At 38.3% G+C, this 12,037-nt stretch overlaps 3 protein-coding genes across 6 annotated transcripts; 2 read left to right on the forward strand and 1 right to left on the reverse strand.

The window, feature by feature from the left end:
- Positions 1-29: 29 nt before the first annotated feature.
- On the reverse strand, positions 30-7,824 carry LOC149615444 (lethal(2) giant larvae protein homolog 1-like). 4 transcript variants are annotated; one of them, XM_089856477.1, is made up of 10 exons: positions 7,707-7,824; positions 7,154-7,280; positions 2,403-2,499; positions 2,158-2,337; positions 1,971-2,080; positions 1,265-1,411; positions 864-1,205; positions 651-793; positions 386-581; positions 30-323 (listed from the first exon to the last, which is right to left on the reverse strand). In XM_089856477.1, exons 3-10 carry the CDS (start codon positions 2,487-2,489, stop codon positions 119-121), a joined length of 1,410 nt encoding a protein of 469 aa, XP_089712603.1. In that variant the 5' UTR covers positions 2,490-2,499; positions 7,154-7,280; positions 7,707-7,824; the 3' UTR covers positions 30-118. The 4 variants fall into 4 exon arrangements, with proteins under 4 accessions (XP_089712603.1, XP_089712602.1, XP_089712604.1 ...); XM_089856476.1 differs by lacking the exons at positions 7,154-7,280; positions 7,707-7,824 and adding exons at positions 4,149-4,829; positions 4,929-4,995; XM_089856478.1 differs by lacking the exons at positions 7,154-7,280; positions 7,707-7,824 and adding an exon at positions 5,404-5,536.
- Positions 6,040-6,926, forward strand: LOC149615445 (G patch domain-containing protein 3-like). The gene is made up of 3 exons (XM_089857142.1): positions 6,040-6,263; positions 6,630-6,684; positions 6,723-6,926. Exons 1-3 carry the CDS (start codon positions 6,040-6,042, stop codon positions 6,924-6,926), a joined length of 483 nt encoding a protein of 160 aa, XP_089713268.1.
- Positions 6,987-7,498, forward strand: LOC149615446 (G patch domain-containing protein 3-like). Its single transcript, XM_089856491.1, has 3 exons — positions 6,987-7,109; positions 7,174-7,302; positions 7,373-7,498. Exons 1-3 carry the CDS (start codon positions 7,023-7,025, stop codon positions 7,409-7,411), a joined length of 255 nt encoding a protein of 84 aa, XP_089712617.1. The 5' UTR covers positions 6,987-7,022; the 3' UTR covers positions 7,412-7,498.
- Positions 7,825-12,037: the final 4,213 nt, after the last annotated feature.

Here is a 12,037-nt window from a genome sequence, read left to right on the forward strand (position 1 = left end):
TATGGTATAAACAATAGGTAGATAAAATATAAGGTAGATAAAATATCTATATTTTTATTACTTTTATAAAAAAAGATACAATTTTTTTTTTTTCGATCTTGTAATTTTTTAATTAAATCTATGGGTGAAATCGGGAAAGAGGTACAACCATCTCCGCGGATTTCTTTAACTCTTCATTTTTCAGTTGCAAATTTTTCAGTTCTTTCCTCAAGACCTGGACTTCCGCCTTGTATTCATATATGGTGTTTTCGAGGTGGAAGACTTCCTTCTGTAAACATTGTACCCTAAGATTCTTTTCTTGAAACCGTTTTCCAGCCTCGGTGCTAAATTTGTTTAATCAAGAATTAAGAGTTTAAGAAATAAATTGCTAAAGTCTCTAACGAACCTAGGATCGTGTAGATTTTTATCGTCTGAAAGAGCTTCTTCGGGTACATCGCCACAATGTTGCGAAGAGGTAATAGCGGAAGAATGAAGACTGGATTGGTAAGAGAGACGGAATTGGGGAAACCCTTCCGATAATAGATCAATTACAACTATCTCCTCTTCGGCTAAAGCTATTAAAGCTTTGGGGCTACCTAATTCTGCAAAATTAACTTAAGTCATTAGTTTTAACTAATAGGCGGCTAAATAAGAGATTATTTTGATATTACCATCATCATCTATCGTAAAAAAGTCAACAACTTTGGAAGTAAAATCGAGAACTTGGTGTTTTTCACCACCGATTATGGACAAAGTATGTCGGTCGCCATAACTGGTGCGAGGCATACCACCCGTAAATACGATGAAATCATCCCTAATTTCATTTAAAATAACCTTTAAAACCCAACCCGAAATACTTATAGATCAATAATTAACAACTGTACCCGTCTTTCCCAGCATTCAACACCAATTTCGTGATGGATTTGCAAGGAAATGGACCATAAGGCCATTGAGGCTTTTCCTTTGGTTTGGATGGATCGGAAACATCCCACGTAATATAGCTGCCATCATTATGGGCACTAATAAAAGACTTTCCATTCCTGCTCCACGAAATGGACTCCAACTGCTGTTGGTTGCCCACAAAAGTACTTTCAACAGCCATTTTAGTACAATCCCACAAGACGATTAAACCGCGATTATAACCAATTAAAATCTTATCCGAATCGGCTGGGTGTTGCGAAATGGCTTCAACCGCGCCAGGGTTGACTTTAAAGTCGTCGGGAACGCTAGAAAGTTCGTTTGTTTAAGTCTTATTGAAGAGTCCTGGACGATAAGGATAAGATACCTGTGCATAACTACATCCTGGCAAATAAGTTTTTCCTCAAGAACCTTCAATTTCAATACATCGAGAGTGTAAATGTTGCCCGATTCGGTTCCCAACCATAGCTGCTCATTATTGGACCGTACGCAAGTCGCGGATACTTTTTGTAGCCTAAAATATTTTAATTAGTGCCCAAATACTTAAAAATATTTTAGCTGAAGCTAATAATTTGAAGTTTAAATATTGCGTTCACAATAATCATTTTCTGTACTAACAATAGATCAAACATTACGTTCTTGTGAAAATTTAGAGAATAATGATTAAAAAAAAAAAATAGATTCAAGGCAAGAAGTGATATCTAGTTTACTAGGGAGAAGGTATAAATTCGGCACATTTCCAGCTTTAACTCCAGGATTACAAACGTAGGTCCGGAGTTAATCCCCGCCGCCTCTAAATTACAACCAGCATCTCATTGGTTCTTGAAAACTCGTGCACGTCAGCGCGACGCGAATGACGAAAATTACGTATTTTCCGACTGAGGAGAGGCGAAATAGTCCGTCCTCCTTTTACGTCCCCCCCCCCGTTTTGTATTTTGAAAGGGGGACTGGGACTATGGCGCGCGAATACTTAGGCATCTGATACCTTCTCCCTAATAAACTAGATATCACTTACTGTAAAAGGTAATGTTTAAACTTCAACTACTGTCTTCTAGCCACAAAATTTAACTTACCGCTTCTCTAATTCTAACTCTTTAACTTCAATTAAGACGGATTTATCATTTTTAACATCAATTTGCCACAAATGTAAAGTACTATCATCAAGAAGGGTAATTAACCTTCCCTAAAGTCCAATTAAAAATAATTTAATAACAAAACTAGTCTCCGAATTGCTAAAAGACTAAAACATAGACTACGGACTTGATTTTCCAAGAACTGAATACGAGTAACGGCAGCTTCATTTTCGTGTTGATTACTAAATTCCACACCTGGTTTCCCATAAACCCTAATTTGCCCATTACGGGTACCAATAGCCGTTAATTTTAATTTCGGGTCCCATGCTAATGCACTTGGGCGATGTGGGAAGCCGTGTGCTATGGTCTGTTTGTTGAAATTTCTCAGTAAAAAGTTTCATATCACTTAATCCCCTCAAAATACCACAATACCTTTGAAAATTGAGACAACTCCTTTTGTAACTTCAACAACCTTTCAGCGCTAGGCTGATGTCCTTTCCCTTTTATAAATCTAAGCATTTTGCAGCATCTACAAACCCAACCAGAAAACCCAAAATTTTTCAAAGGTACAAGATTTCCTTTAGAAAAAAGAGGGGCTATACACTCCAATCAGAAGCGATACATTGGTTTAATAAGCTAATGAAAAGGTTTTTGAAAAGGTCGTGGGTCTGAACTCATTTGACAGAGTGAATGACTCAAGTAAAATTAGGTCTACTTAAATTATAGAACATGGAAAGTGCTCCAAGTTTGACTGTATGAAGCAATAACATGATGTGCCATTAGCCTATTTCAGCGTCTAGTTTTTGGCTGTTATGATAACTGTAACATCGTTTTCAGACTAGGAGGATTGATACCATTACACCAGGAGGCTAGGCTACTTGGTACTACACTTTGTCCACCAAGTAGCCCAACCTCCCGTTCCCGAAAGAACCCTTCTCAAATGTTCTTGGGGGTATAATCATTTAAAAATATTTTGTAAGAATGATATCACGCATTTTGTCCAATCTGAATGGAAGTAACAAAAGCAAAACACTTTAGTCTGTCACTATGAATTCATAATTTGCATCTACTAATAACTTGTTTACACACATGGAGGATTCATTTACACCAATCACGAGAAGGCCAAGCTACCTGGAGGACAGAAACCCGTCTGCTTTTGTCCTTAAGGTAGCCCTGCCTCCTGGTGTAAATGGTATGAATCCTCCATGTGTGTAAACTATCAATTCCGAAGTGAGTAGCCCCTCGGTTACAATTTTTAAACCCTTCGTTAGCCCCAACACAGTTAAGTATTTCCCCCGGTTTTTTTTAATCTTTAGAATCTTAAGTAAATCAAATGACAGTGTCACACGCTTGCAGATAAAACCAAGCGTATTGATACGCTCCTAGGAGCATTGAGAAACCTTTTCATGAAGCCAAATATTTAAAAACATAAAAAAAAATCGACAATTTCTCTAAGCCTAACTTAAAAATTCTAAAATAAAAATATTCCCAATTCATACCCCAATGGAATTCCTTAATTACGAAGTATATCTTCGGCGAGTCTTGGCATAAAAAAACAACACACGCAACTTATAAAATTGATGAGAGTTCGCTAGGCCTAAATAGTGGGTTGTTTGGTCGAAACGGATGTTCACCTTACGCGTACATGTACCCACCAAGTTTTTGGGAAACCGTAAAAAAAATAGGTGATTATATAACTTGTTAAAAAATAAGAAATCGTCATCACAGTTGCGCGCGATTTTGCACGTGACGTGAGCCTGGTTTTTTATTGTTAAGCCATGGATGTAGAATTTTTTCACAATATCTTATTGCAAGAAAACAAATTTCCTCACGCGCATTCTTTCCAAGATCTTACGAATTTGAGCGCGAGCGTCATTTCTCCAGACTTTGAACTTGACTCGTGACAATTTGTTATATTTTTCAATTAGCTCCTCCTACTTTATATTTTTACCTATTGCAGGCCTACAATATTATATCCAAGGTCTTTGACAAAGGGGGGGGGGTCATAACACGAGGGGATAAGAGACAATGTCTAGGGCTAAGAGCTAAACCTAATTTTTGACATTGTTCTCACGTACCTATGAATCAATCTTGCCAAAAAGCCGTACAAAAGAAACCCTAAAAACGCGTCTAGAGACAAAGCACACCCTTTTAAAAACACAAAAACGGTTTACTCACGGATAATGAACCGTAGTTTGGGGGTTTATTTTACCGCACAATGATGCTAAGTAAAGTTGCGCAGGTTTATTTCAGGTAAAACCGTACGATGCACTATAAAGCTACACAAGGCTTACTGGTTTAGTCTGAACTGACAGGTGTAACTAGCGCCGAAAAGGTAGAGAACGCAACACCAGGTAAAACCTATACGAATATCTGTCGTTTTGCCGCAAATGACAGCCGCACTTGAACACCGGCGTCTAAAAATAAACTACTACACCACGAACTGACAGCCGCTACGGACGAAGCCACCCCAAAAATGTCTTTAACTTGAAGTCTGTAGACAAAAGCAAAGCTTGCCCAGCGCGCGAAAGCCGACGGAGGCGAGGTACTCTATTCCTATTGGTCGAGATAATTTATTATAAAAAACTAATTACACGTGATATTTAATTTACATCATAGTTTTGCGTACAAACGAGATAAGTTTCGATTTTTATAATAAATTTTAAATCTATTTTTACTGATTTATCATTCAAATATGACCTAATAATAAGGGAACTATTTTATTCAGTGACAGTGAGAGAGGTATCTCGGGGCGGCACCCGTTTTATCCCACGTGACCTTTGCACGTGACGTAATGAATGGCGCGTAGGTCTTCGTTTCGCGCCTTATAAAAAAATACTTGTAGCAGTTGCTTAATTCCTATTTAAACGTTTCGAAAATAGTGAGGTGAATTAATTTTTATTCTAATCTAATCAAAGTAGGGGAAAATAGGCCAAAATAAAATATTAAGGATCTTACTTCTTCTAATTTTAAATTCCTTTCAACATAAGAAACATTCTCCTTTTCCAGTTTTTTAAGGGAATCCAAATTTTCGGAGAAACGTTTCATAAAAAAGTCAGGTCAATTAATTTTTATTCTAATCTAATCAAAGTAGGTGAAAATAGGCCAAAATAAAATATTAAAGGGATACTCTCAATGTTTTCCGACTAGTACATGATGAGGGCAGTTTTAGGTAAAAAAAAAAATGTGCCTAAAATTATGTGTGCCAAAAAAAATCGAATTAAAACGTTTAAAATTAAGAAAAGTACGTTAGATATTTTGAAATTCAAACCAACCGCGGAATACCGGCCAACTTGTTTTCCCCGTAGTGACGTCGCTAAGGGGACTATGATTCATTGGTTGTTTGTAAATAGGATCGTTTGAAATTCGCCAATGGAGTGAGGAAAATTCGAATTCGGATGATGGGCAGGAAGAATTCAATATTCAACCTTACCAATTTGAGCCTTTGCTTCCCGAAGAGCCTGCTTTGGTCCTTTGGAAGGCGAAAACCAATGGCGAAAACTTGCTGGTGATGGAAGTTGATCACCCCAATTCAATTACTGTGAACCAGGGCTGAGCCGCTAAGGGCTGCATATAAGTCATTCTCACGAACCACAATCGCGAGAAATCCACGAAAATACGGTTTTTAGAAACATCATGCAAATTAAAAATTAATTACGGTTAATTTTTCTAATATTATATAACATTATTTGTCGATAAAATACTGGTAATATTCTTACTTTCAAATGAACGTAATAATCGAATGGTAGCCGACATCCAGGGGAAATTCACTCCATATATTTCCTATGGGCGCCTGTAAAACTTCAACCCGCAACACTCGGGAGTACATGCAAACAAAAAATGAAGAAACGGTCTTCCCTTTTATTTTTGATATCATTCTAATATAAATCGTTAATTGTATTAGAAACTCTAAGGTTTTTATACTGGTGTTTAAAATGTTGTATATGCGGATCAAATATATTTGGATCATCAAAGTATGGGAGTTCCTTATTAGCCGTATTTTGCACTCGAGTCATGGGGCTTAAAAGTAATATTTGTGAAATGCCTATTTTAAAAAACTATAATTGAAATGCACCCGCCTATTGGTATGCCCAATGGAAACGTTGGTACCCCGACTAAAGTCTTCATGGATCTAATACGTCAATGCCGATTACCTTCTTCGGTAATTGGGAAACTGGGCTTGGAATTCCCTCGATCGAGGGCCAAACGAAAGTACAGTAGTGTACCATTCGATTATGGACCAAAGTGGACAGCCGAGAATGGGACAGGAAGTACCCAAGATGGAAAACACGAGTTCGTCAGGACATCGAGGGGACATCTCAAAAACCAGTTTATTAATAGCTTGGAGCACTTTTTTTATTCAAAACGCGCGGGTCACTGCTCCCAATGACTAGTTTATTAAAAATTGCTATGGGGACCTCTTTAATTATTTTCATTTTAACATAAATTTCGACTCGAGGAGTCCAGTTGTGTATACAACCCTAAGCCGAGGGAGATTTTTTTGGAAGAGAGAACGACCACAAGTCCTGGGACCAGTAGAAAATTAAATTGGGACCAGTTTCGTATTTAAGACATCAGGGGTCACTGGTCCGGAGGACTAGTTCAGAAATAAACCTTATTTCCAAGCCTGCATCTAATTACTGATAAGTTCGTGGACAGGAAACAACAACCGATAGAGGATGAACCGCCGCTAGAGGATATTAGCCAATCAGGGGTAACTACTTGAGGCTTCCATAAGTTTATAAATGGCAGAGTGACGACGACAATGATACTTGCAAAGAATGGGAACGTCACGAAAGCCTACATAATGACGTAACACGCAGTCAAGAGCGCGCCAAAGAGCGTCTCTTTGAAGAAGAGATTGAACTCAAATGGGAAAAAGGTGGATCTGGTTTGCTTTCCTACACGGATGCCCAGTATTGTTTGATGAAAAAACTGCCGATGACGTCGATATGAGTATTTATTACGAACAAGGTAAATTAAGATCCAATCACAAGTCCAAGAAATATTTCCTAACTTCTTAAGGCGCTGGTGACAAAGACGCCAAAGGCCATGAGGCAAGAAACTAGTTTAAGAAGTGGCACTAACGATTTTCAACGCGATACGGGCAAAATTGGTGGTTTCGAACGATACGCGAAAGTGAGTGTACCAAGAAGAGTGTTGGTAAGGAATTGCGTACTTACCCTTTTTGACGTTCTTGCAGGGTTTCGGTAGACGCATTATGAAGGAACAAAGTTGGAATGAAGGTGATGGACTTGGAAAGACCATTATTGGACCAGCGCAACCCATAATTGATGTTGGCCAAAAACCCTGGGATAAAAAGGCATTTTGGGTGAGAATAATTGTTGTTTCATCTTATTTACACTTGTTTTTATTTACTTTTGACGCAATTAATTTAACAGTTTTCAGGGGGAGAAGTTGGAACTTTAAAGTTTATATAAATATTTCCTTAAAAAAAATTATTAAACTAACTAATTTAACCTTAAAATTACTATATAAAATTTGTATAATTTAGTCTTTAATTGCTCGCGTAAAAATAGTTCTAAAATTAATCATGCAACATTGCGGGATTTGCTTATTATTTTTGGTAAAATTAATTAAATCCAGATATTAATTAGAAAAAGGGTTTGATTTCAAAAGACCATGCGGTAAATAATTTTTTTTTAACGTAGGAATTGGCATAGTTGCTCTTAATATTCAAAGAAGACGACAAGCGTGGGTAAGAAATGAATTTACCTTGTGGCAACACTTGGTATATTTAAACGTTTGGAAGTTGCCTTGAAAGAAACGTTTGAGCTTGAGGAGATATTTGACGCATTCTTTCTTCAGCCGTTTTTCTTTCAAGTTGAGCACCCTAAATTAATTAATTTGATAACTAATTAATGTTTCCTAAATGATTTGATTTAATTTACCACGTAATAAAGCGCCGAGGTTAAAAGCTGCGATTCATATTCTCTCTTTCTGTAATTAGCATAGGTTAATTAATTAGAGGAATTTTTTGATTGGCCTTCGCGGGAAGTACAAACGCACTAAACTGTCTATTGGCTAAAACGTTTACAAGTAGATTCTATCATTAAATAAACTAAAAACACTCGGAATTAATTTCAAAATATCATATTTATTAGGAACGTAATGACAATTGAATAAAATTTATATGGAATAGAAAAATTTAGTGAAAATAACAAAAAGGAAAAATTTTTAAGGACACTTTATTCATGTTTGAGAGAGACTTTCTTAACCCAACGAATCCATCCTATGAACATCCAAATCGTGACCACCTGCCCACATTGCTGAGGGCTTGAGCTCGGGAATGCTGCTGCGTTTGACCAGACTGTTCAGGTTGAGTCGCGACATACTGACGTGTTGGCAAATGTTCAGATTAAGGCCTATTTTTTAAAATCTCCCCGGGCAATTAAGGCCTATTTTTTAAAATCCCCCCCCCCCCGGCAATTAAGGCCTATTTTTTTAAAAATCCCCCCCGGCAATTAAGGCCTATATTTTAAAATCCCCGCGCAATTTGGGCTATTTTTTAAAAATCCCCGGGGCAATTTAGGCTATTTTTTAAAAATCCCCGGGCAATTTAGGCTATTTTTTTAAAAATCCCCGGGCAATTTGGGATATTTTTTAAAAATCCCCGGGTAATTTGCGCTATTTTTTAAAAATCCCCGGGCAATTTGGCCTATTTTTTAAAAATCCCCGGGCAATTTGGCCTATTTTTTAATCCCCGGGCAATTTGGCCTATTTTTTAATCCCCGGGCAATTTGGGCTATTTTTTTAAAAATCCCCGGGGCAATTTAGGCTATTTTTTAAAAATCCCCGGGCAATTTGGGCTATTTTTTTAAAAATCCCCGGGCAATTTGGGATATTTTTTAAAAATCCCCGGGTAATTTGGGCTATTTTTTAAAAATCCCGGGTAATTTGGGCTATTTTTTAAAAAATCCCCGGGTAATTTGGGGTATTTTTTAAAAATCCCCGGGCAATTTGGCCTATTTTTTAATCCCCGGGCAATTTTTGCCTATTTTTTAATCCCCGGGCAATTTTTGCCTATTTTTAAAATTCCCGGGCAATTTTTGCCTATTTTTAAAATCCCCGGGCAATTTGGGCTATTTTTTTAAAAAATCCTCGGGTAATTTGGGCTATTTTTTAAAAACTCCCCGGGTAATTTGGGCTATTTTTTAAAAAATCCCCGGGTAATTTGGGCTATTTTTTAAAAATCCCCGGACAATTTGGCCTATTTTTTAATCCCCGGGCAATTTTTGCCTATTTTTAAAATTCCCGGGCAATTTGGGCTATTTTTAAAATCCCCGGGCAATTTGGGCTATTTTTAAAATCCCCGGGCAATTTGGGCTATTTTTTAAAATCCCCGGGCAAAAAAAGCTCCGGGGGAATTTGAAAAGTAGGGCTATAAGCTCCGGGGGAAATAATTTGGGCTATTTATTAAAATCCCCGGGCAATTTGGGCTATTTTTTAAAAATCCCCGGGCAATTTGGGCTATTTTTTAATAATCCCCGAGCATTTTGGGCTATTTTTCAAAAATCCCCAGGCAATTTGGGCTATTTTTTAAAAATCCCCGGGCAATTTGGGCTATTTTTTAAAAATCCACGGGCAATTTGGCCTATTTTTTAAAATAGTATCGGATCGGTTGGTTTTGGATCATATCGGTATCGGTTCATGTTTGTACCGGTATCGATCGGTATCGGGTTAAGCCTGGTATCGGCCATCTCTAATTATAACCGTAAGCATATCAAACCATGCTTATGTTACAACTTTTATACTGTATGCAAAATTTCATTGTTAAAGTCATTTATTCTGTTTATTAAGAGTGTGTCATGTCAACCTATTCGGCTCGCCCTTTTTAATTTTACACGGAATTTTAATTACGGTAAAATTTAAGAAACGGCACCAAAACCCCTGTCCCTGTCCCGGACGCGTCCGCGAAACGAACGCTTACGATGAGAGAGAGAGGGAAACCGGTCGCGTCCGCGAAACGTACGCTTACGATGAGAGAGAGAGATCGCTAGCGTACGCGGTGGCGATACGAAGCTCCGCGTAGAGAGAGAACTGCCTGCCTGGTATATTAGTGAGAGGGGGAAGAGGGAGAGGGGGCATCCCGCTCGGAGAGAGAGGAAAGAAAGGTAGTTTAAATCTCGCGGGCTTTTTTGAGTGAAGGGAAACAAGATGATAATTTTCGTGCACTACTGCACTTTGTGCGCGTGATACATCAGAGATTATGCTGGATGGTTAGGTTAGGTTTCGTAAAATAGAGGGGACGCTTTACGGTCATAGTGATTTCTGGTTTAGGGGATCCAGGATTTTGTTTAAATACATTATTTGATTCGTATGGTTTTTAAAAATTATACTTTAGTGGGGTGCACAATTTAGTTTCATTAATATTATTTGAAATGTGACGTTATTAGAAATTAAAGGGATACACGATTGTGTTTCAGAAATGTTTTTAGTTGTACGATTTATTGGAGATCAACTATACGGGGGGGGGGGGGTCACGTGAGCCGTGTAAAATTACTATTAAGGCCCAGCCCTTGGGCCATCTTGTTCTGTTATGTTAAGAAAGCACGGTGTTTCCCGTCGGTGTTTGCACTCCTGATCGTGAAACTTCAGATGGACTTGGTACTGATGTACAATTGTTCAACTTTCCCAATACTCATATTACAATGAATATTTTTATCATCTGCAAAAAGGAAACTAGTAGTAGTATCTGTTCTATGTATCCATATTTGAGAGCTTATTACTTAATATCATAAGTTTATATGATATGTTCCATAAGTCTGTACTAAGCCAGGCTCGCTATACGGGATTTACGAGAGGTACTTCTGTGGGCGCTGACATTCGCTGTCGTCGAACGCGCTCCGTAGCCTTGGCAGAACAACTCTCCGAAAAGGGGGCGGTAACCTCGTAAGTCCCGTATACGAGAATCTATGAACTACGTCGCTTCATGACCAGCTCTCAGTAACCAGTGGCAAACGTATGGAACATATATTATGAACTTACACTGCTATATCTGTAGCTTGATTGTCATGAAAAGAATAATTTCACAAGATAATAATACAACTCCAAAGGACCAACTCCTTGTTTCCGACAGAGACTCAAGTTCTGAAAGTTGTAACATAGAGCGTGCATAGATTACCAAATGGAGTTGTTGCATCATTGTATTAGAAAACAGGGAACTCAGAATGCATTTGATTAGGCGCTGCTCCGGCGCGTAGGGGGCCTCTACAGCGCCCCCCTCCTGCCTTCATCCCTGTGCCCAAATGGTACCTGCGGAACCGCCGTCAAGGCATACGGGATCGGCCAGCGGGCCCGGCAACGCCCCTTAAGCAGGTGACAGAGGCGGGACACCGTCGGCGGCGAGCCCAGCCAGGAGGTGGTCGGTGACAGGGCTCGGACTAAGGCAGCAGAAGGCTCGAGGGGCCGAGAAAACAGGGAACTATGATGATAAACGGGGGAATACGATAGTATCAGAAAAATACCAAAGGATAACAATACAACTCCAAGGGACGAACTCCTTGTTTTCGCCATCGACTCAAGTTCTGAAAGTTGTAACATAGAGCTTGCATGAAGTTGTTGCATCATTGCAGCTAAGCTTCTAGTATTGGGAAACAGGGAACTATGAAGGTAAAACGTGTATACGATAGTATATAAAAAATACCAAAGGATATCGATACAACTCCAAGGGACCAACTCCTTTTTTTCGTCATCGACTTAAGTTCTGAAAGTTGTAACATTGGGTATTAGTATCGAAAAGAGAGTATAAAGATGGGAAACAGGGTATTGCAGACTTAAGAAAACCGTGTATTAATTAGGCTAGGGTGGTAAAACATTCCTAATGAATTCTTTTAAAGTTATATTTGACCAAAATGGAGTCGAAATCCCTTATACCGAACGTTTAAATTATCTACATAAATTAATCTGTTGAGAACGGAAAACTACTGTCCGCTTATTTTTTACCTGAACTAATAAAAAATTAAACCAATTTAAACATTATATAGGCCTATTTACGAGACCCGAAATGAATGAGATTTTGCGTTTGTTGGTATAAACATAACTTC

This window comes from Phalangium opilio, unplaced genomic scaffold (genome assembly GCF_054372755.1).
Source record: "Phalangium opilio isolate 3A_F unplaced genomic scaffold, DU_Popi_V2 ptg000217l_1, whole genome shotgun sequence".
NCBI classification, from domain to species: Eukaryota; Metazoa; Arthropoda; class Arachnida; order Opiliones; family Phalangiidae; genus Phalangium; species Phalangium opilio.